Below are 27,459 nucleotides of genomic sequence, written 5' to 3'. Positions count from 1 at the left end.
AATAAGTGACTAGTCTAGCGGAACACAGTGTTACCCTCCAGGGACTAATTAGTTTACGTCAATTAAACACATTACGCTCTGGCAAGGCCAAGCGAACTTTAGCTGACGAGATAAACTGAAGCGAATCGTGAGTTTGGACGCACAGCGGTCTTAAAGAGGCTGAAGAGTGGAGGAGCGTGAAGACGACTTTAGTTCTACTAGTGAATTACTATGAACTGACCCAATAGACGTGATACAGTCTCAATCAATGCATTGTGTATATATATATATATATATATATATATATATATATATATATATATAATTAGACACTTTGGTGTGATGGTGATGGGTGTAGCAGACTCAGTGGGAGAGTGGAGGAGATCCGATGACCAGCAGAAAGGAAACGAGACAGCAGCACGGCACATATAATGAAAAGACTGGATCCATCGTTTAGCTAATTACAAAATAGAACTGCTTCTTTTAATGATCAAAATCTCTCTCTCGCGCTCTCTCTCTCCCTCTCTCCCTCTCTCTCTCGCTCTCGCGCTCTCTCTCTCTCTCTCTCTCTCTCTTTATATATGTAAATATATATATATATATGTGTGTGTGTGGACGCTCTCTCTCTCTTTATATATGTTGACTCTCTCCGTCTCTCTCTCTCCCTCTCTCCCTTCCTCTCTCGCTCGCTCTCTCTCCCTCTCTCCTCCCTTCCCTCGCTCTCCCTTCCTCTCTCTCGCACCCTCTCCCTCTCTCCCTTTCCCCCCGCTCTCTCTCTCTTCTCTCCCTCTCTCCCTTCCTCTCTCTCGCACCCTCTCCCTCTCTCCCTTTCCCCCCCCCTCTCTCTCTCTCCCTCTCTCTTTTCTCTCTCTCTCTCAGTCCCTTCTATGATTTTCCATTCATTTTAATTAAGGCTTGCGCTGCAGGACAGAATTCCAGCCAGATTACTCAGTAAGAACTAAATGATCAGCACATTTTTCCAGTCCAACAGATAAAGCTTGCTGCAGTGAAAAGAAAACTAGTACACAACCTTTTCTTTATTTGAACAATTATCAAACGATGTCCTTTTGATTTGTACAACTCCACATTAGTGTTCTAGCTCCCAAAATAAAAAAAATTTAAAAGGAAGGATGAAAACAATTGAACGATTGATTAAGCACCGATTGAATCTAATCCAATCGAAATATTAAAGATGCTTTGGTCGGTTGAGTTTGTCCACTCCCCAGAAATCCTTTGGTTCATAAGCTCTGTATTAGTTACATTCAGCATGGTTGATTGATCTATTATTCAATCGCTCTAATCATATAGTAGTAAGTACCTACGAGTACTGCCTCCACATAGCAGCAGCAGATACTGATTTATTCAAATTAAACAATACACAACCCTTATTCACCTCAGAGATAAGACTGTACTGTATTAATCGCCAACGGTCAATTTGTAGTAGACACGATAATAAGTATTTCTAAATGTTAATAACTGGTACACAGTGTGAGTGTTACTGTGTAACGGCGCTGTGCTCCCAGTGGAGGTGAAGGTGGAGCTGTCCCTGCTGGAGAAAGAGAGGGAGGTGGATGGCCTCTCCCCCAACGGCAAGGCCAGCCCCCTGGGGGACCGCCGGCCCAACGGGGCCCTGGGCCACTGCTCCGACGAGGAGGCCCCGCCCCCACGCCTCTACTCCAAACCCCGCGACTACGTGGAGGCCACCATCTGCCACGTCAAGGACCTGGAGAACGGACAGTAGGACCCATATCAATAATCAATAATCAATAACCATAATACTAATCAAGGACCTGGAGAACGGACAGTAGGACCCATATCAATAATCAATAATCAATAACCATAATACTAATCAAGGACCTGGAGAACGGACAGTAGGACCCATATCAATAATCATTATCAATAATCAATAATAAAGTATGCTAACAATGATACATAATAATATCAATAATGATAATCAATAACCATTGTATAATGAAGGAGCTTGAGAACAGACTGTAGGGCCCATAACAATAATCAATAATCAATAATCAATAACCATGTGCTGTGTTGTGTGTGTGTGTGTGTGTGTGTGTGTCATGTGTGTGTCATGTGTCATGTGTGTGTCATGTGTCATGTGTGTGTCATGTGTCATGTGTGTGTCATGTGTGTGTCATGTGTGATGTGTGTGTGTGTGTGTGTGTGTGTGTCATGTGTGTCGTGTGTGTGTGTGTGTGTGTGTGTGTGTGTGTGTGTGTGTGTGTGTGTGTGTGTGTGTGTGTGTGTGTGTGTCAGGATGCGTGAGGTGGACCTGGGCAGCGGCAGGGCTCTCCTCATCAAGGACCACGGAGAGTTCTCCGCCATCGCACACAAGTGTCCTCACTACGGAGCACCGCTGGTCAAAGGTACTAGTACTACTAGTTATAGAGATACTAGTACTAGTTATAGAGATAATAGTACTATTAGTTATAGAGATACTAGTACTATTAGTTATAGAGATACTAGTACTATTAGTTATATAGATACTAGTACTATTAATTATATAGATACTAGTACTATTAGTTATAGAGATACTAGTACTATTAGTTATAGAGATACTAGTACTATTAGTTATATAGATACTAGTACTATTAATTATATAGATACTAGTACTATTAGTTATATAGATACTAGTACTATTAGTTATATAGATACTAGTACTATTAATTATATAGATACCCTTAATTATATAGATAACCCTAACCCTGAGTAGCTGTTCCCCAGAGCTGTGAGGTCCTGATTGGTTACTGATGTTTGTTTGCTGATGTGCAGGTGTGCTGTCCAAAGGCCACATCCGCTGCCCGTGGCACGGAGCCTGCTTCAACATCGCCAGCGGGGATCTGGAGGACTTCCCGGGCCTGGACAGCCTGGCCACCTTTCAGGTGAGTCCTTACACACACAGCCCTTTAGGAAGGATTTCTAATTCACATTGATGAATTGTGTGTGTGTGTGTGTGTGTGTGCATGTGTGCGTGCGTGTGTGCGTGTGTGTGTGTGTGTGTGTGTGTGTGTGTGTGTGTGTGTGTGTGTGCGTGGGCTCAGGTCCGGGTGGAGAAGGACAAGGTGATCATCCGAGCGAATAAGCAGGTAGGATGTTTATTATTTCACCACTGATGGTTGGTCGGGCCCGCCTCACCCCCGAGGGGTAACGATGTGACCCCTGAGGGGTAATGATGTGGCCCCCGAGGGGTAACGATGTGGCCCCTGAGGGGTAACGATGTGGCCCCCGAGGGGTAACGATGTGGCCCCTGAGGCCCCCGAGGGGTAACGATGTGGCCCCTGTGGCCCCTGAGGGGTAACGATGTGGCCCACGAGGGGTAACGATGTGGCCCCTGTGGCCCCTGAGGGGTAACGATGTGGCCCCCGAGGGGTAACGATGTGGCCCCTGTGGCCCCTGAGGGGTAACGATGTGGCCCCCGAGGGGTAACGATGTGGCCCCTGAGGGGTAACGATGTGGCCCCTGAGGGGTTACGATGTGGCCCCTGTGGCCCCTGAGGGGTAACGATGTGGCCCCTGTGGCCCCTGAGGGGTAACGATGTGGCCCCTGAGGGGTAACGATGTGGCCCCCGAGGGGTAACGATGTGGCCCCTGTGGCCCCTGAGGGGTAACGATGTGGCCCCTGAGGGGTAACGATGTGGCCCCTGTGGCCCCTGAGGGGTAACGATGTGGCCCCTGAGGGGTAACGATGTGGCCCCTGTGGCCCCTGAGGGGTAACGATGTGGCCCCTGAGGGGTAACGATGTGGCCCCTGTGGCCCCTGAGGGGTAACGATGTGTCTCTTGGTCCCTCCAGGCCCTGCAGGCTCAGAAGCGGTCTAAGCCCATGTCCAGGTGCTCCGCGGTCATCAACTCCAACACGGGCTTCAGCCACGTGCTGATCATAGGCTCAGGTCAGTCACCCTCTCACTCCTTCATTCATCCATTCACTCATGACTTCCCCTAACTCTCTTTCTCCCGGGGGGGTGCAGGCCCGGCCGGTCTGGTGTGTGCAGAGACGCTCCGACAGGAGGGCTTCACCGACCGCATCGTCATGGTGACGGCTGACCGCCACCCGCCCTACGACCGGCCTAAACTGAGTAAGGTTTGTACAGAGAGCAGCAGCAGCGCACAACTCACCACACACACACACACACACATATGCATACACACACACACACACACACACACACACACACACACGCATACACACACACACACACACACACACACACACACACACACACACACACATACGCATACACACACACACACACACACACACACACACACACACACACACACACACACACACACACATACGCATACACACACCGACGCACACACACTCGCGTGTTCCCACACACACATGTCTCAAAGCGTCACTTTTGTTAAACCAATGATGCTGCAGAGTCATAGCCTCAGTGATTGGTTGTGTATTATGTTGACCCTATGGGAACCAGCAGGTCCGTTACCTCCAGATAGCCTTGTCCTCCTCTCACAGAGCAGCACCTCCTCTCCTCTCATGGGGGTAGCTTGGGGTTCTCTGCTGTTGAACGTGCTGTTCCACTCCCAGTCTCTAGAGAGCACCGCTGAGCAGCTCAGGCTGCGCTCGCCGGAGTTCCTGCAGGACCACGACATTGAGGTGCTCACCGAGAAGGAGGTAACAGTTCTCTCTGGAGTTAGAAAGTAGCCAAGCTTTGAGCCCTAACATTCACTTCCTGAGTCTTTACATTGTGGATGAAGCCTGTCACATGATGGGCCAACATGATGCCCCTTGACCTCAGGTGGCGGTCGTGGACGTGAAGATGCGGGCGGTGACCTTTGTGGACGGCTTGAGGATGGAGTACAGGAAGCTCTTCATCGCCACCGGGAGCAGGTAGGATGACATTTTGGGTCACACGATGAATGAATGAACAGATTCCTATATACATTACATGAAGGGTAAGCAGGTGAATGAATGAACAGATTCATATATACATTACATGAAGGGTAAGCAGGTGAATGAATGAACAGATTCCTATATACATTACATGAAGGGTAAGCAGGTGAATGAATGAACAGATTCATATATACATTACATGAAGGGTAAGCAGGTGAATGAATGAACAGATTCATATATACATTACATGAAGGGTAAGCAGGTGAATGAATGAACAGATTCCTACATACATTACATGAAGGGTAAGCAGGTGAATGAATGAACAGATTCCTACATATCTGAAGGGTGGGCCGGTGAATGAGTGAACTGACGTGTGTGTGGTACCAGACCCCGCCCGATGAGCTACCAGGGCATGGACGTGGCCAACGTGTTCCACCTGGGAACCCCCGACGACGCCAACAGCATTGCCCGGCTGGCCAACAACAGGAACGCCGTCGTCGTGGGAACCTCCTTCATCGGTGAGAGGGTCCTAAATCATTTACGTCACCTTAGACAGCACACATTGTGTTTCTGATTCATCCTTTAGCGCTTTTCTTTAGAATCATCCTTTTGCAGGGACTTTTGTAATCTTTGTAGTTACTTATCATTTGATGAGATGCGTTGGTTGTTCACAGCCTCACTTGACAATTGCATTGGATAAAAGTTACAGTTAATGACTAAACTTTTAGGTGATAAATGACTGAATGTAAAGGTGATGAATGACTGAATGTAGGAGTGATAAAAAGGGGGGAGGGGATACAGCTTAAGGGAATACAGTGTATTTGTGTTGTTGTAATGATGAGGACCCAGCCCATCATCATCCATCGTTCATGTTGTGTGTGAAGGCATGGAGGTGGCGGCTGCGCTCACAGACAAGGCCCACTCCGTGTCCATCATCGGGATCGAGTCCATCCCCTTTAAGAAGGCTCTCGGGGAGAAAGTAGGGAAAGCCATAATGAAGGTAGGACCCTCTAAGGACTACAGATCCGTCCCTCATGGACAGCACGTCGTTTCCTCAGCCTTGACTGACACACATATCACCCAGAAGAACCCTTTAATCCAATGATTGTCTTCCAGCATACTGTCCTATAATTAAATGAGGAACATTTGTGAATTTATGAATGTGATGATGTATGTTGTGTCTTGCAGCTGTTTGAGGCGAACAGGGTGAAGTTCTACATGCTGAACGAGGTCTCGGAGATGAAAGGCCAACATGGAGAGGTATTTCCAAAGTGAGAGACACAGCGGACGCGTCCTTGCTCCCCAAAGACTAGACCTTATCACCCGGCCATGTTGGTCATGAGAGAACCATGACAACTCAACGAGCTGCATTCTGAATGCTACCTGGGTCGACAAAGTGAATCAGATCTATGCGTGATGCGTTGCATTGTCATGGTTCCCTTATAGGTTCTACAAGGTTTAGAATAGCCATCCAACTAAACAAAATGGCCTCTAGTGGAATGAGGGCTATTGGACCTCAGCCAGTCTCGTGAATATCTCCCAGGACTCGAACCCAGGAGTAGTATTTACTGAACACATTAAGTCAGGAAGCTTACTTTGAAGAGTGTGGCAACAATGTGATCTTTGTACTTTCTCCACACATGAATCAGAACCGTAGTTATGAAGGTCTCAAAGCTTCGTAATCCTGAGCTCACCCCCCCCCCCCCAGACCGTGACCTACTTCTGATGTTGTTGTTTTGTTCCCGCAGCTGAAAGAGGTGGTTCTGAAGAGCGGGAAAGTGCTGCGGGCGGACGTGTGTGTCATCGGAACAGGTGACAGGAACTGAGTTCTTCGGGTGTACACATGCCCAGATTACCTTGTTTTTTTTTAACCTGTTTTATTCCCTTTGATTCAGAAAGGACTTGAGTACTGAACTCAAGGTGCAGGCGGGGGGAGAGGTTGGGAACCCTTTAGGGGTAAACTGCAGACATTGGGAATCAAGCCCAAAACCAGAGCTTCCCACATGTCCGGTCACTCAGTGACTCAGTGACATAAGGTTTCAGTCTCATGTCCATTTTTTATGGGAATCTTGTTTAGCGCAATTGGATCCACAGAGGTCCAGGACATGACAACATGAACGTACACGAGAGGCTGTCACCTGTGGCGGTTCAGGGCTCACAGAGAGAATGCTGTGTTGAGTATTATATGTTGTAGTATATGTTGTAGTATATGTACGTTAACACAGAACTCTACTGCTGTGGTTCCTCTCTCCAGGATCGGTTCCTGCCTCTAGCTTTCTGAAGCAGAGCGGAATCCACATGGACTCCAAAGGCTTTATCACCGTCAACAAGGTCCAGAACCAAACCCCTATCCCCTCTTCATCCCTTACCTGTTTGACCCTATTATGACCTTAACCCCTAACCCTAGTATGACTTTAACCGCTAACCCTGGTATGACCTTAACCCCTAACCCTAGTATGACCTTAACCCCTAACCCTAGTATGACCTTAACCCCTAACCCTAGTATGACCTTAACCCCTAACCCTAGTATGACCTTAACCCCTAACCCTAGTATGACCTTAACCCCTAACCCTAGTATGACCTTAACCCCTCACCCTAGTATGACCTTAACCCCTAACCCTAGTATGACCTTAACCCCTAACCCTAGTATGACCTTAACCCCTCACCCTAGTATGACCTTAACCCCTAACCCTAGTATGACCTTAACCCCTAACCCTAGTATGACAGTGACCCCAAACCCTATTATGACCTTAACCCCTCACCCTAACCCTGTTATGACCTTGACCCCTCACCCTGCTATGACCTTGACCCTAACCACACTGTAGCTCCATAACAACACATGAACTCCATGCTGTTACACTGCTCGTCACACGGTCCTTCCTTGTGTAACAACACGGTACCCCGGCGCTGTCTCCCCCCAGGCCATGCAGACCAACATGGAGGGGGTGTTCGCCGGCGGGGACGTGGTGGCCTTCCCCTTCCCTCAGCGCAACAACAAGAAAGTGAACATTCCTCACTGGCAGATGGCGCACGTCCACGGTGGGGTCAAACCTTGTGTTGTTCTTCTCCTCATCCTCAGGGGGCAGGCCTGACACAACAGACCAGGGGACGCCATGCTGCCCCTAGAGGACGCACACGGCACACACTGAAATAAACACCTTGAGTAGACATAAAGGGGCTTTTATTTTGAAGTCTGTGTTTGCATTGTGTTTCTGTATTTGTAACAGGGAGAGAAATTTTGAAAAAAGATTAAATACAGAATTCAAGGGCCTTTGCTTGACAATGACTTGGATTTATTTCCAGAGGAAGCGAGGCAGCTCTCAGTATGCGCACACAATTGGAAATAAAAATCCAGCCTTAAAAAAAAAGAGTAAAGAGTCCTTGGCACTTTTATTTTGAAGCCTGTATTTGGCATTGTTTCTGTATTGTGTTTGTCATTTTCAACAGGGAGAGTGGCAGCGCTGAGCATGATGGGGAAACCCGCCGAGGTCCAAACGGTGCCTTACTTCTGGTCGGCCATGTTTGGGAAAAGCATCCGCTATGCAGGTGAGAGGAGTCCTGTTTGTTTGAGTGCATCGTCAAGGAATCAATGTTTCAACTGGCTGTGATGGAAAGTGAACCAGAAATACACTGTTTTCTGTCACCATGGTAGTAGTAACTTCACTGCCCCCTAGCGGCCAGACGAGGACCTGTTATATGGCGATCAGAGTTGAAATGTTATTTTCTCTAAGGTTACGGTGAAGGCTTTGATGACGTCATCATTCAAGGTGATCTGGAAGAGCTGAAATTCGTGGCCTTCTACACCAGGTGAGCAAATCAATTTGGGAATGGGAAACAAACGTGAATGTTTGAGTGTTGATAGTTTAATAATACAATACAACATACTGTATTATTGTACTATACAATTAACCACATACAAGTGTGTTGTTGTGTGTTCTCGTGTGTGTTCCTGTGTGTGTTCCTGTGTGTGTTCTCATGTGTGTTCTCGTGTGTGTTCTCGTGTGTGTTCTCGTGTGTGTTCTCGTGTGTGTTCTCATGTGTGTTCTCGTGTGTGTTCTCATGTGTTCTCGTGTGTGTTCTCGTGTGTGTTCTCATGTGTGTTCTCATGTGTGTTCTCGTGTGTTCTCATGTGTGTTCTCGTGTGTGTTCTCGTGTGTGTTCTCATGTGTGTTCTCATGTGTGTTCTCATGTGTGTTCTTGTGTGTGTTCTCATGTGTGTTCTCATGTGTGTTCTCGTGTGTGTTCTCATGTGTTCTCATGTGTGTTCTTGTGTGTGTTCTCATGTGTGTTCTCATGTGTGTTCTCATGTGTGTTCTCGTGTGTGTTCTTGTGTGTGTTCTCATGTGTTCTCATGTGTGTTCTCATGTGTTCTCATGTGTGTTCTTGTGTGTGTTCTCATGTGTGTTCTCATGTGTGTTCTCATGTGTGTTCTCATGTGTGTTCTTGTGTGTGTTCTTGTGTGTGTTCTCATGTGTGTTCTCATGTGTATTCTCATGTGTGTTCTCGTGTGTGTTCCTGTGTGTGTTCTCATGTGTCTTCTCATGTGTGTTCTCATGTGTGTTCTCGTGTGTGTTCTCGTGTGTGTTCCTGTGTGTGTTCTCATGTGTCTTCTCATGTGTGTTCTCATGTGTGTTCTCATGTGTGTTCTCGTGTGTGTTCTTGTGTGTGTTCTCATGTGTGTTCTCATGTGTGTTCTCATGTGTGTTCTCATGTGTGTTCTTGTGTGTGTTCTTGTGTGTGTTCTCATGTGTGTTCTCGTGTGTGTTCTCATGTGTTCTCATGTGTGTTCTCATGTGTGTTCTCGTGTGTGTTCTCATGTGTGTTCTCATGTGTGTTCCTGTGTGTGTTCTCATGTGTTCTCATGTGTGTTCTCGTGTGTGTTCTCATGTGTTCTCATGTGTGTTCTCATGTGTGTTCTTGTGTGTGTTCTCATGTGTGTTCTCGTGTGTGTTCTCATGTGTTCTCATGTGTGTTCTCATGTGTGTTCTCATGTGTGTTCTTGTGTGTGTTCTCATGTGTGTTCTCATGTGTGTTCTTGTGTGTGTTCTCATGTGTGTTCTCGTGTGTGTTCTCGTGTGTGTTCCTGTGTGTGTTCTCATGTGTCTTCTCATGTGTGTTCTCGTGTGTGTTCTCGTGTGTGTTCTCGTGTGTGTTCTCATGTGTGTTCTCATGTGTGTTCTCGTGTGTGTTCTTGTGTGTGTTCTCATGTGTGTTCTCATGTGTGTTCTCATGTGTGTTCTCATGTGTGTTCTCCACCTCCTAGGGGCGAGGAGGTGGTGGCGGTGGCCAGCATGAACTACGACCCCATCGTGTCGCGTGTGGCTGAGATCCTGGGCTCGGGGAAGTTGATTCGGAAACGGGACGTGGAGTAAGTCTTAACTCTGGGGGGGGGGGGGGGGGGGGGGGGGGGCGGCTACAAAGGCCCGTTGTGTTCACCTGCAGAAACAGTATATACAGTACATCATTTCATACAAATAGTTTTTCATATTGTGTTTCATATTCTTGTGGAATTGCTTTCAAACGTTGTCTTATATTCTATTGGATCATACATTTCTGAGGTAATGTGGCAGACCGTGATTCTTTCTCAACAAACGTAGGATGCAGGGCTCTCTGATAGAAAATATCTTCCCCTTAAGACATCGTACGCTCCCCTTTAAGACATCGTACACTCCCCTTTAAGACATCGTACACTTCCCTTTAAGACATCGTACACTCCCCTTTAAGACATCGTACCTCCCCTTTAAGACATTGTACGCTCCCCTTTAAGACATCGTACACTCCCCTTTAAGACATTGTACGCTCCCCTTTAAGACATTGTACGCTCCCCTTTAAGACATCGTACGCTCCCCTTTAAGACATCATACCCCCCTTTAAGACATCGTACCCCCCCTTTAAGACATCATACCCCCCCTTTAAGACATCATACCCCCCCTTTAAGACATCGTACGCTCCCCTTTAAGACATCATACCCCCCCTTTAAGACATCATACCCCCCCATTAAGACATTGTACACTCCCCTTTAAGACATCGTACACTCCCCTTTAAGACATCGTACGCTCCCCTTTAAGACATCATACCCCCCCTTTAAGACATCATACCTCCCCTTTAAGACATCGTACACTCCCCTTTAAGACATCGTACGCTCCCCTTTAAGACATCGTACCTCCCCTTTAAGACATCATACCTCCCCTTTAAGACATCGTACGCTCCCCTTTAAGACATCGTACCTCCCCTTTAAGACATCATACCTCCCCTTTAAGAAATTGTACGCTCCCCTTTAAGACATCATACCTCCCCTTTAAGACATTGTACGCTCCCCTTTAAGACATCGTACCTCCCCTTTAAGACATCGTACACTCCCCTTTAAGACATCGTACCTCCCCTTTAAGACATCGTACCTCCCCTTTAAGACATGGTACGCTCCCCTTTAAGTCATCGTACACTCCCCTTTAAGACATCGTACACTCCCCTTTAAGACATCATACCTCCCCTTTAAGACATCGTACACTCCCCTTTAAGACATCATACCTCCCCTTTAAGACATCGTACGCTCCCCTTTAAGACATTGTACCTCCCCTTTAAGACATCATACCTCCCCTTTAAGACATCGTACGCTCCCCTTTAAGACATCGTACCTCCCCTTTAAGACATCATACCTCCCCTTTAAGAAATTGTACGCTCCCCTTTAAGACATCATACCTCCCCTTTAAGACATTGTACGCTCCCCTTTAAGACATCGTACCTCCCCTTTAAGACATCGTACACTCCCCTTTAAGACATCGTACCTCCCCTTTAAGACATCGTACCTCCCCTTTAAGACATGGTACGCTCCCCTTTAAGTCATCGTACACTCCCCTTTAAGACATCGTACACTCCCCTTTAAGACATCATACCTCCCCTTTAAGACATCGTACACTCCCCTTTAAGACATCATACCTCCCCTTTAAGACATCGTACGCTCCCCTTTAAGACATTGTACCTCCCCTTTAAGACATCGTACACTCCCCTTTAAGACATCGTACACTCCCCTTTAAGACATCGTACGCTCCCCTTTAAGACATCGTACACTCCCCTTTAAGACATCGTACCTCCCCTTTAAGACATGATACGCTCCCCTTTAAGACATTGTACACTCCCCTTTAAGACATCGTACCTCCCCTTTAAGACATGGTATGCTCATTGAACGGTGGAGGCCCTTTAATGCCTGTGTCTGATGCCCGTGTGTCTTCTGGTTTGGCAGGACAGGAGACATCTCCTGGTTGAGCGACAAAAGCTCTCAATGAGGAGACCTGCGTGGCCCGCAGGGTCTGCTACACACCACCACCCTGGACCCTGACACAGTGCTGGGACCCCTGACCCAGGTCTGGGTCCCTCTGCTGGGGAGGGACCCACTGAGGAGCACCCTGCCCTGGTCCCTCTCCCGGGACGGGTTTAAGCTGTGGTCCTCTGAGGACCCGGAGGTCTGAGGTTCATGACCTGATTCCTGGATGTTCCTGAGTGACACTTGTTGGGCCTGCTGTGGAATGTATTTCATGGCAGTACGTCGTGTTTCACTAACTCACTAAAGCATCACTGGTGTGGGAAGGCTGGGATTTCTCCCTTCTCCTATGTACACATTGTTTATAAGATGCCAGGGTTGGGCATTGGCTATTTTTTACAAGCAACACTGTACATAGCTACGATCCTGAATGTGGATCATTTTGACAGAATATCTATCTTGTTGTAAGCATCAACTTCCTGCGTATGTATGTTCCTCAAACCTGGGACACAAACGCATTGAACTGCAATGCATCTGCATGGCACCACACATAGGAGACATATCTTCAATACAGAGATATCGTTACCCGTTGAAAAGACACAAGAAACCAAAGGGCCTTTGTCTTCCAGGGTAGCAAATCCCATCTTCCCATTGTTACGCGTTAGATCACTGAGATGTGCACAGCTGTAGTTCTTATAACACCCGTAGATTAAAAGGTCACTCACTTGGTGACATAGCCTCACTAATAGACTGCACAAAAAACAAATTCTAAATGTACTTTATTGCTATTGCTAGTGCTTGCACCATAGAACATGTTCTAAGACTAAAACATAGCGTCCCGGTGGCGGTGATAGGGGATGGGTGGAGGCTGAGCGACTCGCTGGGAGGCTCTCTGTTACTTACTCAGGGAACTGAGGTTATTGGGCTGGGGGGGGGGTCTGTGGGGGGGGGTCTGTCTGATGGGCAGGTCTGTCTGATGAGCAGGTCTGTCTGATGGGCAGGTCTGTCTGATGAGCAGGTCTGTCTGATGGGCAGGTCTGTCTGATGGGCAGGTCTGTCTGATGAGCAGGTCTGTCTGATGGGCGTTTTATGGTCACTGCTTTCTCCTGCCTGCTGTCTGCTTCATCACCTGGTAAGAAGCCGAAGAGGTGGATGTGATGTCATGGCTGTGACGTCATCTACTGATGAAGGTTCAAGAACAACTTGAGCTTTGAGCTGTTAATTATCACATGTTAAAAATGCATTTTTCTCCCGACTGGAATGGTATTTTTTATAACTAAAACTTTAAAATAAAAATCTTCAATAATAACCCCCCACAGATTAAGCTCTCAAATGTTTATGAACTGGGAAAACAGTATGATTATTACCAGCTGCTGTCATTTGAGCCCCAACATATCTCAGCCCCTTCTGCTAAAAGTGTGTTTTTATTTCAAGGCTTTTATTTGGGATATCAGCCTGCCAGTTTTGATTGACAAGCCTTTGCACAAATCCAAAGCATCAGACTTTGTACGAAGTGTTACATGGCTTCACATTAGCCCCTCCTCTCGGAGCCTTGGTTAGTGTCTGGTTTTTAAGCTCTGTGGCCCAAAGAGGGAACAGAAGACTGGACCCCAAGATGAGGGCTTATATTCACAAAGTACTTGAAATACAAAAATTAGATAAAATAACGTTGAGTCATTGAGTAAAGACAAGTTTTTTGATCGATCGACTTATATTATATTTATAGGAAATGTTTCAGAGCTACAAGGTAAACAATAGAGACAATTTCCAACAAAAGCACGACAACGTCCCGTTTATGGACAGCTTCACAGCTATTTCAAGGCAGTGTAAGATCACATATGATCTGTGTGTACATACAATGGAGTCAAGGTTGTATATTGTACTGTAGTTCCATGGAACAAAACAAACACTGTAGTAAGATTTGCAACAACCCTAAAATGGAGTCTGTACTCAGAATAGTACAAAATGGCAGTGGGTAAAAAGCATCAGTGCTTTGTAGCATTTCACAGCTGAATAACATGAACACAGACAGGAAGGCCGGCTGAGTTACTGGGATCACATCGTTGAGATTTAGATCTACCAAAGGAAAATAAACGACGGCGAGAGCACCTATCTTTATAAGACATTGTGGCCACGTAATGAAATAAATACATTATAATATATAAGCAGGCCTCCCTTTTCAACACTATTTGAGAAACATGATGCCCTTACTTTTATATTATTGCTCACCTTCACCAAGTTTACCCCCTTGATGACAAGAGAACGTGAGACCCTGCAGACACCATAACATGGAGGAGAAGACAGAGCAGAGACACACACTAACTTCTGTACGGGTGGGATTCCTTTTGAGGACACATGATCATCAGAAGTAAAGCTAAAAGTTAACCTCATAGTCAAACGTTTATGATCGGACAATAGATCACACAAGATGGCTGTGAATGGGGAGTTCAGGAACATCTGAAGGGTTTCCTGAGTCAACATTAAGGATTTCTCTTCTGGCAAAATGGTGAAAACCGCACGTTTTGTGTTGGTGTGTTTGCAACGTGCACATTTTCAAAGGACTGTTATCTGAAGAACCAGACACACGCTTTGAAACTCTGCTGGCAGGAAGTCAATGCAAGTCATCGTCCAAATCTTAAAAAGTTACAAAAGTACTTGCACTTGTAAACAGCACTTTCCAGAACTAATGTTTCACAAACAATGAAAAATACATTCACATTATAAAAAGAATGCCTTTTCTGGGATTATTTCAGACATAGATGTCCCTGTGTCGAATAAGAAAGAAAAGGCACTTTGAATTAGACATATTGCTTATGAAATGAATCAAAAAGCCCACAAAGCTCCCAGAGAGAGAAACAACAGAACGGTTCTGTGCCTCTCAGCAAAACGCTTATTGTCTTATTTTTGCAAATGCTTTTGGACGAATAGTAAAATATTATTCTATATGTTGTTCCAACATATTGTCCTTGACATTCCTCAGGGATTAAAAGTCGCCTTCAGCTGCACATTGTTGGAGGTATGATTCATACAATTTCACCTGTGAAACAGTAAAAGGATTTTATTAGATTTACAATTTTACAAAAGAATAGCAAAAAAAAATTATTGTTATTGACACAACATTATTCCTCACCTTTTTGAGTCGGACGACATCCTGGATGTAGTCGCTGTAGTCAGCCAGGGTTCTCTTCTCCTTCTTGCTCAGAGTCTTACTGCCCTGACTGAGACACAAACCAGGGTCCTTCAACACTTGATGTTTCACTAACTGAGACACAAACCAGGGTCCTTCAACACTTGATGTTTCACTGACTGAGACACAAACCAGGGTCCTTCAACACTTGATGTTTCACTGACTGAGACACAAACCAGGGCCCTTCAACGCTCATTTACAGCAGTGAAGTTAAGGCCACATGTACAAGCTTGTCGTCTATGAGTACAATCTGTGCTAAGACAAATCTTTTGTGTCAAAATGAACAAAAGTTCTGATCCTGTTAGGTGAAAGCTGCACTATGAAGGCTTTTCAATGCAGGTGTTACTTATGCTCGACTATATTGGTTGCTTTTTCATTGCAGGCATTTTTTGGACTACTGAGAGTCTAGAATAAAAAGCCACCCACACAAGGGATGAGGAAATCCTGTTTTTAACAATAGCGATGGCAGTAACATAGTGCAGCTTTAATGATAGGTTCAAGTTTCAGATTTGTATCGTTAGTCATGAGTCTTCAAGACCAGAGTGGCGAAGAATGGCATGTACTGTACTGTACGGTACTATAGTACGGTACTGTAGTGTATTTATTGATGTCTTTTTAAATGTCATGATGCTTACCGGGCAAAGTATTTGGATAGAAACATCAAGAGGTAGCAGAAAACGCCAAACACCATCACCACCACGACCTGCCCATCCTCTGGTATCCACTCCCACAGATACACAATGACGGCCTGTCAACACAACCACACAATCTCACAATCTCAATCTTAGATCAATCAATAGTTTCGTTTAATTTAGCAGACGATTTGTCCAGTGAAGGTGTGCTCGATTTAAAACGATGTGTGTGTGGAAGCAGACACAAGTTTGGCTCGCACAATTTTCTCATCTAAAAAAGGGGTTGTCACGTGACCAAAAAGGCCGGGAAACACTGACTGAGACACACACTTATTTAAATGTATACCACAGCATTGTTAAATACTTGATCCTGATTGGTCAATAACGTTCCGAGGGTGTGCGTGGTTCATATCAGCTCCCAGCGCTCACCGTGGAGATGGAGAGCGCTCTGGCCCCGCCCTCCCCCACCAGGCCGTCCAGCTCCTCTTTGGTGAAGGTGTTGACGACGAAGCTGAGGACGAAGAGCGCAGGCAGGAGCACGGCCAGCAGCCCGCACAGGAAGGAGTGCACACGCACACTCTTATTGTGGCTCACGTCCGCCCTGAAGGTTACAGACGAGGACGTTAGGAAGACGAGAAAAAGAAGTCCTCTGACTAATGTACTTTGGATAAAGCATATGCTAAATGCCCTGAATGTAAATGTACATTTACTTCATTAATCCCAGTGTGGAAATTCATTCATTCATCAGGTTGATGATATAATTCATTATTAATATATTATGATTATGTGACTCTTAATGTAAGCAAAGTCAGAAATAGGGTAGATAAGATAAAATATGTACTTTATTAATCCCTTTGTTTGTTTGGTAGAATATCTTACTAATTATTCATACATTATGCTGATTACATCTGATTGGATATTATTGAGTTGAGAAGCTGAACGCCCGCCAGCACACAGGCTCTTAAGGAGGCGGAGCTCTGTCCTGTCCAACCAATCACAGGCACCACAGCAGCGTTGTCCCCAGATGCAGCTGAGTGACGGGCGGGGCTGTGCTAGAGCTAACCTAGCTTACATTTGGATTCTAGACGCCGTCTAGTACAGCGACAGACCAAACTAACCTGAGTATCAGTGATTTGTAACTTCTAGGGGTGAATCGCTTGATGCTACGACATGAATCCCACACAACGTGTCCCACGCAGGGCGCGGTATGTTTACCGGTCCTGGCCTAGTCGGTCCTTGATGGTGGAGGTGATGAGGTTGCAGTCTTTCTCCAGCTGATCCAGGGTCTTTTGGACCGCCTGGTTGATGGTCTTCTCGATGGTCTGACACATCCCGTCGATCTGGTTCACACAGCGGCTCGGCTGGATGGGACAAAACACCCTCTGTTAGAGTTTACACCAGGGGCCCCAAAACACCCTCCATTAGAGTTTACACCAGGGGCCCCAAAAACTGAAGTCTAGGAAGTACTAAGGCTGGACAGACACCTCGGTACCCTTTGGTAACTTTAAAAGGATGTGGTGTCACTGATTCACTGATTCACCGTTCTCTCATCATTGTGTAACCCTTGTCTGTTCCCAGGGCAGCACAGAAAGAGTCCTTGGTCTCAATCCCAGACTGTAAACAATATTGACGTAGGCTCCATGACGTAACCGTGGGTAACGGCCTTATGAAGCCGTTGAGCTTCACGGGCGTCGTCACTGCTTGAGATTTGCAACCAGCAGCAAAACCCTCCATATGGACTCACTGAAGGCTGGTTTTTAATGGCTGCCCCGCATTAGCCAAAAACCCATTCATATTAATCCTTCATAACTCTTTAATGGAATAAAACTGTCAAGCAGGACCTCCTAAAAAATATGGAGATGAACCAGCCCCTGTTTTAATGGCTTTGATTACGAGAATTACTCACGCTATACTACAGCTCGAGTTTCTCCCTATAGGGAGAAAGGAGGATAAATCTGAGTATAGCATATTTGATGGTTATTTCCGGTCTCCTGATTAACAGGGGGTAGAATGGGTGTAAACATACAACCAGGTCTGAGTCACAAAGATACTGAATTCTGCTCCCAGAGTAAAGTGCTGCAGTAAAACCACTCTGGACCGATTCTAGCTCCTAGTCCGGGCCGCAGTGCTCCACACCAGGAGAGGGTCCAGCAGAGAGCTAGGCCCTGGGTCGTGTGTTTGGAATGAGGTGAGGGTTTAGCACTTGGAACTCATAACTCACGTATTTAGTTTATAAATGAACCACCGCGTTCCGGCTGGTTTAACAACGTTAAACAAATCGGGGGTCAAAGTTGAAATAGTTGGAGGTTTGGGTGCAGCGGTGGCTGCTAACTAGCTAGGTCAAACTTCAACGCTCAACCCCAGAGACACACGAGCCAGCTGAGGCTGACGGCACTCATGTGTTCACTCCTCATGTGTTCACGGCCCTGCTCTGTTCTGGAGCTGACATGTAAAACCATGTCCCCCCTGAGAGCACTCTGTGGCCTGGGAGACAGACCTGGGGTCTGTGACTCACCTTCTGGGGGTTGGGGATGTAGATGGTAGACATCTCAAAGCCACACTTGTTGAGACCAGGCCGGCGACAGAGCTCCTGTACGATCTGCATCATCACCCTCTGCAGGAAACACAGCGTTTACCTTACTGTTGGAGATGAGGCTTTAGACGCAGAATACATAATACATACACAACAGTCAGCTGTTGCCTGGTTGCATTGCTGGATTAAAGTAAAGTACATTCCCATAATGGGTTTATATATTCAGACCTGTGATCGGGGAGGGACCCTCATACCACCACATTATATTTCTTATGTATATATATTCTGCTGTACCTCTGCTACAATGACCTTATATTTGATATGTATTCTGACGTACCTGTCGGACATTATATTTGATATATTATACGTTGTGTGTACCTGGCGGTCGGTCTCGTTGCTATGCGTTACCTGGCGGTCGGTCTGGTTGCTATGCGTTACCTGGCGGTCGGTCTGGTTGCTATGCGTTACCTGGCGGTCGGTCTGGTTGCTATGCGTTACCTGGCGGTCGGTCTGGTTGCTATGCGTTACCTGGCGGTCGGTCTGGTTGCTATGCGTTACCTGGCGGTCCGTCTTGTTGCTATGCATTACCTGGCGGTCGGTCTGGTTGCTATGCGTTACCTGGCGGTCCGTCTGGTTGCTATGCGTTACCTGGCGGTCCGTCTGGTTGCTATGCGTTACCTGGCAGTCCGTCTGGTTGCTATGCGTTAACTGGCGGTCGGTCTGGTTGCTATGCGTTACCTGGCGGTCGGTCTGGTTGCTATGCGTTACCTGGCGGCCCGTCTCGTTGCTATGCGTTACCTGGCGGCCCGTCTCGTTGCTATTGTGGTAGATAAACCGCATTTAACACTATAACTTAAATAAGAGAGTTCGAGGAGACTGGAGCAAGAATGACAAAAGACTTTATTTTTACTCGCGAACAAGTAAGAGCAAAGCCGAGTTGGTTTGACAAAGAACTGGAGAGCTAGTCACGGGCCCCTCCTTATATCTCCCTTTCTGTTCATCAAGAATGTTGTTATCTCCTGCACACACCATGTCTAACTAGTTTCACAATCTGTTGTTTTTCTAGTTTCCCTCCTGGCCCGCATCCTGCCTCCCAGGAATTTTTGTGAATGATTCAGCAACAGTTTTACGACACTAGAATGGGGTGTCCGGCTTGTCCTTGCCCCTAGACTAGCCTCAGGTCACCCTGATCCTTGACCTCTATGTCCGTGGGTAAACACAGATAAGTTAATCAACAGACCTTATGGCACCACTCCAGGCCACAGTTAGAGAGGAGTGGTGACTTGTCTTCTTAAGCTTTTCTTCACCATTGTTATATTTATATAGCATATAGGCCAGATGAAAAGTATATGTTAGCATAATAATGTAAGGTCAATTTTCTTCCATACTATGCGTTACCTGGCGGTCGGTCTGGTTGCTATGCGTTACCTGGCGGTCGGTCTGGTTGCTATGCATTACCTGGCGGTCGGTCTGGTTGCTATGCGTTACCTGGCGGTCGGTCTGGTTGCTATGCGTTACCTGGCGGTCCTTCTGGTTGCTATGCGTTACCTGGTGGTCCGTCTGGTTGCTATGCGTTACCTGGCGGTCGGTCTGGTTGCTATGCGTTACCTGGCGGTCGGTCTGGTTGCTATGCGTTACCTGGCGGTCCGTCTGGTTGCTATGCGTTACCTGGCGGTCCGTCTGGTTACTATGCGTTACCTGGCGGTCCGTCTGGTTGCTATGCGTTACCTGGCGGTCGGTCTGGTTGCTATGCGTTACCTGGCGGTCCGTCTGGTTGCTATGCGTTATCTGGCGGTCCGTCTGGTTGCTATGCGTTACCTGGCGGTCGGTCTGGTTGCTATGCGTTACCTGGCGGTCCGTCTGGTTGCTATGCGTTACCTGGCGGTCCGTCTGGTTGCTATGCGTTACCTGGCGGTCGGTCTGGTTGCTATGCGTTACCTGGCGGTCGGTCTGGTTGCTATGCGTTACCTGACGGTCGGTCTGGTTGCTATGCATTACCTGGCAGTCCGTCTGGTTGCTATGCGTTACCTGGCGGTCGGTCTCGTTGCCGGCCTCGTCCGCCTTGCTGAGGTAGAAGTGCAGCTTGTCGCCGACGGCGTCGCTGAGCTGCTCCACGATGTTCAGCGTCCGCTTGCACAGAGCCTGACCCATCGGGTCGAAGAACACCAGGACCAGGTCTGCCTGCTTCCCTGCAGACAGACAGGCAGGCAGACAGAGAGAGAGACAGGCAGACAGAGAGAGAGACAGGCAGACAGACAGGCAGACAGAGAGAGAGACAGGCAGACAGACAGAGAGAGACAGACAGACGGATAGGCAGAAAGACGGACAAACAAACAGACGGACAGACACGCAGACAGACAGATAAGATAAGGAAGAGTACTTAAATCATCTTTTAAGTGTTACTACCAAAATTGCTCTGCTCTTGATTTAAAAATAGGAATACAAATAGAGAATCTAAAATAAATATATGTTAAAATATAAGCAAAAAAATGTATGTATTGTAAATAATACATCAAAGAAAAGAAATAATCAAAAACATTCAAAGACATGTAACTAAATATATTATATATCTATATACTATATATCCATAACGCGTCTGCCCTCCACCGTCCAGGCCGACTAGCCGTAACCATTGGTAACGAGAACCGTAACCCTTGGTTACGACAGGTCAGCGGAGCGGTGGCGTACCCAGCCAGGTGATGGCGCTGTTGACACTGAAGGGATACACCATGTCCCCGTCCACCAGGCCCGGCGTGTCCACGAAGGTCAGCAGGCTGAACTTCTTCTGCTTGGAGCTGGAGATCTCAGCGGACAGGTAGTCAGTCACACCTGGGGACGCACAGGAACACACACACTGGGTGGGGCTGGAGGGAGTGTGTGTGTGTGTGTGTGTGTGTGTGTGTGTGTGTGTGTGTGTGTGTGTGTGTGTGTGTGTGTGTGTGTGTGTGTGTGTGTGTGTGTGTGTGAGGTAGAGTGAGTGTGGACGTGTGCGACTACAGAGAGGTTCACGTTGTGTTGATCATGAGGCTGCAGTGCAGTCAGTGCTGGGGGAGGGAGGGGGGTAAGCTATGATGATGACAATAGATATACAATAGATAATATAATTACAGTAACTCTGCTGCATCTCGATTTATTTCCTGTATTTCTGTTTAGTCGCTTTTACTCTTATTTAAAACCAGTTGATCCCTCTTCATCCCCCTCTTGTCCTGTACGTCTGGCTGTTCTACACACCTCTTCTTATATCTTATATGTCTATTATTAACTTCAACGACAACATGAACGATAAGAGTATAACAACCACAGTACTAGTAATGACACTGTGTATAACAATAATGACTCTGTGTATAACGATAATGACACTGTATAACGATAATGACACTGTGTATAACGATAATGACTCTGTGTATAACGATAATGACACTGTGTATAACGACAATGACACCGGTCAGCAGCTCTTCAGAGCCTATTGAAGGCTGACTGTCGTATGACGACTGTGACCATAATGTGACCATGTGACCATAATGTGACCATAATCATAACAATCAGGGCTGTGAGCGCTGGCCGGTTGTCATGGTTACTCACAACAGCTCTTCAACTGGCAGCTTTAGCGTGAGCGCGGCGTAAAGCTAGCTAGTGAAGAACGACTGTGACGCACCGTGCTGGACGGCCCGGGCTACGCTGGGCTGCCCCCCCCCCCGTGCTCCGTCACCTAAAGACCCCCCCCCCCCCCCCCCAACGCACCTGTACGCATATGTGTATATATATATATACATATATATACGCTAAGAAACATGGGCCACAAAAAAGACTTGCATACACGCACACCCATGCATGCACACTCACAATCTTTCACACACACAGATACACACACGCAGGCACACACATGCATGTGCACACACAAGCACTCACACGCACACACGCACGCACGTGCACGATGAGATTGGAGCTGGTTCAGAGTTGGCTGCAGGTGTCGGGCTGTGACACAGATCACACCCTTGTGCTGGAGCCAGCGCCGCCTGTGTGCTGCGCATTAGCATTCCTTATGCTAGCGTGACGGAGCTAGACCACCCTACTGATATACAAGACCACACACACACACACACAGGGATATTAACATCACTATATTAAAAGATTAAAAGATTAAAGTCTTCTTCCTCATGTTACTCCAGAGACCCCTTTGAGTCCACTGGGGAGAAAAGGTTTGCAGGAGAGAAAGAACAGGGCTCTCTCTCTTAAAAGAACGCAGACGTATCCTCGATGAACTGTCAGTGCCGGAGCCTTCCACACACTGGACCGGCGGTGACGTATTGATCCCGCTGTCACTCTCGGCTCGCCACGATAAACGAGAAAAGCGACTGCAAAGGCGACTCCTCGGCCATGAGACACTAGGTCTGATGACAGCGACGAGGCTACCTGGTCCCACGGGGGGGGGGGGGGGGGGGGGCGGTGGAGGATGCAGAGAGGCTGACTCAACCATGACTGAGATAGGAACGCCCTGCACCGTCCAACACATGAGTAACACTAACACTAACTAACACTAACCAGCGAGTGATGAAGAGCGACTCTAGTCCAAACTCAGCAACAGGTTGTTAACTTCAATAGCAACACCCCCCCCTCCACACACACACACACACACACACACACACACACACACACACACACACACACACACACACACACACACACACACACACACACACACACACACACACACACACACTCAACAAGATAACATCTCCGTCCTTGATAACCAAACTAAATAGCCATGAGCACATCACTGCCAACGCAACACGTTCAGTAAAGAGTAACGCGCAGAACCCGTCTCCAGGTCCGTGAATCAGGACGTCTGCTGCTGTGTTCTGATGACTCATCCTCCGTCCTCCAGCGGCGAGATGAAAGCATCCGTCCTACACTCCACCGCAGCCTGATCAGCTAGAGATAAGCTGCATGGATCCCCAGCACGGCCACACACACACACACACACACACACACACACACACACACACACACACACACACACACACACACACACACACACACACACACACACACACACACACACACACACACACCCCGGTCCGAGCGCCGGATGAAGCCTGTGTGACATTTCTCCGCAGCCTCTCTGATGCCACTGCACTGTGGCTGGGCGGTGTGTAGCTCTGAGTCACGCACACGCACGCGCACACACGCACGCACACCATGTGCTCTCCACCCCCAGTGAACTCCTCAGTCCCCAGTTTATACTGTGAACAGATAGTCACACACACACACACACAGACCAAACCCTGCACACACACAGACCCTTACGAAACCCTGCAGACACGCACGCAACACCCACACACACACACACACCCTTACGAAACCCTGCACGCTCGCACACACACAGAGACCCCCTTACAAAACCTTTCCCACGCACACACGACCGCTTAGCCCCCCCTGGATGTGCATGCATATACACATACACACAGGCACATATTCACACATACACACAGGCACATATTCACACACGCACGCGTACACACAAATCTGCATCTCCACATGCAGATTTTTTCCATCATCTGATTGTACAACAGCCCATCAAACCCACTGATACCGACACAACCGATCAACGCAGATCAGACCTGCATGGCCAGCTGTGCTGAAGTCACAATACCGCTGAAACGTACAGCTTTCATCCGTGAGGAGATCCAACCTTCATATATTGTGTGACGCTGGAAAGTAGGACATAATAAGTAGCATGATGTGGTCTGAGGCGGTGAAGTCATCCAGGTTCTCCCAGGGGGGAGAGTGCTCACAGCAGGAATGCAGCCTCCAACAACACTGTGTTGTCTTTCTGTTACAGTAGGAAACCTGTAACAGCTTGTCCTCTCGTAGGGAAACACGTCAGACCTGCAGGAGGTTCACAGCGCCGGGGCCAATACAGGGATGTACTGTCTGTCTGATTGTCTGGCTGTCTGTCTGTCTTGCTGTCTCTCTGGCTGGCTGTCTGTCTGTCTGTCTGGCCTTCTGGACGCCCAAGACAACTGGGAGCGGCATGTGGCTCAGGAGGTAGAGCGTGTTGGCCGGTAACCTGAAGGTTGCTAGTTCGATCCCCGTCTCCTCCTAGCTGAGTGTCGTGGTGGAGACGACCAGCTGGCTGTCGCCCTGCGTGGTTGACAGCGCCGTCGGTGTGTGAATGTGTGAATGAATGTGTGAATGTTAGGCAATATTGTAAAGAGCTTTGAGTGGCCACTGGTTAGAAAAGCGCAGTATGAATGCAGTCCATTTATCAACGTTAAGACGCGCTCCACTCAGTGAGTCTGCGTTCCCATAAGACCTGGAGGCAGTAGTGCAGTGTGGGTTTACAATGCAGCCTGTATATTGGATCAGGTAGAGGATCACCTCTAGATGCAGTGTGGATTCACATTGCAACTCTATCCCTGTATTGACAGGTGAATGTGTCTTTCAGAGAGAAGGCCAACCAGTGTATAAGTATTGTTCTTCACAGCGCATAATTAAGATCAGATAATCCGAATCATCTTTTAATGGCGGCATCTCAAAGGGAATGGCTTACCTTTAAACTCAAGGAGGGGTCGGAAGTGTGGGTAGAGGTGCAGGGTGGCGTTTCCCTGTGGGAGGGAGAGACGAGCAGACGGCATGACCTTCTCACACAACACACTCCTGCCACAGCTAGACACAAGCACCATGTTTGGACCCAGCACCCTGAAGGACAGGGGCCTTATCCTGCCTGCTCCTCTGGCTGAACGGCTGTGATTGGATGTACAGCTACACCATTCATTTGGTGAACAATGCCACAACACTGTGGACCAGAGAATACACTTTCTGTACACAGGCTGGAATTATTCTTTCACATTTAGGGGCTGTAAAAAACAACCTGCCAATTCTCCCAAGTCTTTAAATAGTGTGATGATTCATGAACGATGTAATATGTAACTTATAGGTGAGACAATTCAACTGTTGAGTGTTCAGAGGCAGAAGCAGGTGAAGTTATAATGGAATGTTACATCAATGGTTATATAGTTACAATTATAGAAAAGTCCAGTAGGGATAGTAATATAAACAGGTTATAGAAGAGTGTAACAGTATTGGTTATATAAATGATTACAGTGAGTCATGCAGTGACATTTTAAGTGTAACACTGACAGTTGTAACAACATTAGACATTACAGAAGAGAAATAGAACACTTCTTACCGTCAGCGATTCTCTCTTGCGACCGCTTGTGATGAAGGTGAAGCCCTGAGTCTCGATAGCCACTCCGGTCTTCTGAATGTGCTCCTCAATATACCTGGACAACAGAGACATGAACATGAACCAGCAGATCATCTCAATATACCTGGACCAGAGAGACATCAAGATGAACCATCTCAATGTACCTGGACCAGTGACCACAGAGACGTCAAGATGAACATGAACCAGCAATCCCATCCCTCCCATTAACCAAACCCCAGAGCCTCTACAGAACTTGCCTAAATGTGCATCTGAAAACCGGTCATTCTGGAAATGCTAATACAATTAAATTTGTCTTGTATTAGATAACTGTCACGACCATCACATTGCACAAGCTGTCCCACGGAGGAGGATTAGATTTAAGATAAGATCCTCAGTAGTTCATGAGTTTAAGTAGTAGTAGTAGTAGTTAATGATTTTAAGATAAGATCCTCAGTAGTGTCCAGCTGGACTCCTTCACAACGTGTCCGGAGCATGTAGCGTGAACCTGCTCTGAACCGACCAGCTGCAGAAACGGACGCTTCTCAAACATGCGGTGAATCCAGAAGTGGCACAGGGGAAATACCAGTTGATGAAGGAGCTCTTCCCTGCCGAGTGGTTTCCCATTATCATCACGAAGATCTTCTTCCGTGGAGGTAGGAGACGCACGTCCACACTGCTGGCGATCTTCACCAGACCTGACATCATAGGAGGCAGTATATTAATGTGTGTTTCTGATCCACCAGCTTTAAACACGTATTCCAGCTGCTTTGCATTAGCTGAGGTGAGTTCTGTTGTTAAAAAGCATTTACAAATGTGTACCGTTTTATCAGACGAGATCAGCAACCACACAACAATAGTTATACACATGTAATAGCGTATAGGACAACGCCTTGGTACGGATGCATATGTTAACACGGATCTTACGTATGTTTTCATCTTGTATTATGCAAATGTAAACGTGATTTAATTTGCATAACATTAAAAGTCTGCGGTCGGGACGATCTAGGAGACAGTGGAGAAGTGTGGAGTGGAGTGGAGTGGAGTGGAGTTACACACGAAACGCAGAGCATGGGCCAAAGGCTGTAAGAGGTGATCTACAGCTAATACAGCGTATTCACCCGTTTCACATGAACGTTGCGTTGCATAACATCTGAACTATATGCGCTGCGTTATTGGATACATTATATCAAAACGTTGATTCACACACACACACACACACACACACACACACACACACACACACACACACACACACACACACACACACACACACACACACACACACTTTCCCTTCGCTCTTTACCGTGTTCGCTGTCGACGTACAGGTTGTGGCACTCCTTCAGTATGCGTTCCCCGGGTGCGGTGGTGGTGGTCTCCAGGGGGTTCGCCACGGGACGGGGCTTTCTGCTCGACATAGTGACAGCAGCACGGAGCGGCTGCTGCTGCTCCGGAGAGGGTTAGGGTACTTTAGGACAGTCTGCGGGGGAAGAGTTACGGTGTTACACTCCGAGCGCCCTCTGACGTCAGAGGCGAAGAGATATGTTATTATTGTTATTATAAGTACTCCAGATAAATTAAAGAACCCATACAATTACATTTTTGATTATTGTTTATTATATAACTATATAACTAATTATATAACATTTAATATACGCTATATATGTATGCTAAGCTATTTATATATGCTGAGCTATTTATGCTATTTGTTTTCCAAATTCGAACAAGAAACCGAAGTTAGAGAGAACTTCGCTAGAATGAATGAATCGGATTCCCCAGGGCCCTCTCTAGGA

The 27,459-nt window shown here is 47.1% G+C and overlaps 2 protein-coding genes across 2 annotated transcripts; one reads left to right on the top strand and one right to left on the bottom strand.

Moving 5' to 3' along the window:
- Positions 1-1,504: 1,504 nt before the first annotated feature.
- aifm3 (AIF family member 3) lies at positions 1,505-12,132 on the top strand (the record flags this gene model as incomplete). Its single annotated transcript, XM_084467749.1, has 18 exons — positions 1,505-1,716; positions 2,251-2,360; positions 2,767-2,876; positions 3,036-3,080; positions 3,785-3,881; positions 3,960-4,072; positions 4,544-4,630; positions 4,755-4,846; positions 5,237-5,367; positions 5,734-5,849; positions 6,038-6,109; positions 6,598-6,661; positions 7,104-7,180; positions 7,771-7,888; positions 8,297-8,395; positions 8,581-8,656; positions 10,113-10,217; positions 12,090-12,132. Exons 2-18 carry the CDS (start codon positions 2,252-2,254, stop codon positions 12,130-12,132), a joined length of 1,554 nt encoding a protein of 517 aa, XP_084323875.1. The 5' UTR covers positions 1,505-1,716; position 2,251.
- A 1,685-nt stretch (positions 12,133-13,817) lies between these two features.
- LOC311343813 (uncharacterized protein) lies at positions 13,818-27,116 on the bottom strand. Its single transcript, XM_084468776.1, has 12 exons — positions 26,973-27,116; positions 26,253-26,364; positions 25,652-25,745; positions 25,013-25,067; positions 21,148-21,288; positions 20,488-20,648; positions 18,442-18,540; positions 17,142-17,287; positions 16,356-16,527; positions 15,930-16,042; positions 15,238-15,325; positions 13,818-15,144 (listed from the first exon to the last, which is right to left on the bottom strand). The coding sequence occupies exons 1-12, from the start codon at positions 27,082-27,084 to the stop codon at positions 15,091-15,093; spliced, it is 1,347 nt and encodes a 448-aa protein (XP_084324902.1). The 5' UTR covers positions 27,085-27,116; the 3' UTR covers positions 13,818-15,090.
- Between the last annotated feature and the right edge of the window lie 343 nt (positions 27,117-27,459).

Source organism: Micromesistius poutassou (assembly GCF_964030765.1).
Source record: "Micromesistius poutassou genome assembly, chromosome: 5".
NCBI classification, from domain to species: Eukaryota; Metazoa; Chordata; class Actinopteri; order Gadiformes; family Gadidae; genus Micromesistius; species Micromesistius poutassou.
Note: the sequence above shows the minus strand (reverse complement) of the source record. Positions and strands in the feature narration are given on the sequence as shown.

Bases quoted from the DNA above. Each gene is read 5' to 3' on its own strand.
- LOC311343813 (XM_084468776.1), bottom strand. From the start codon at position 27,084: ATGTCGAGCAGAAAGCCCCGTCCCGTGGCGAACCCCCTGGAGACCACC. The intron at 26,365-26,972 runs GTAAAGAGCGAA...CTATGATGTCAG, and splicing joins GTACGTCGACAGCGAACACG to GTCTGGTGAAGATCGCCAGC. The intron at 15,326-15,929 runs GTAAGCATCATG...TTTGTGTCTCAG, and splicing joins CTATCCAAATACTTTGCCCG to TCAGGGCAGTAAGACTCTGA.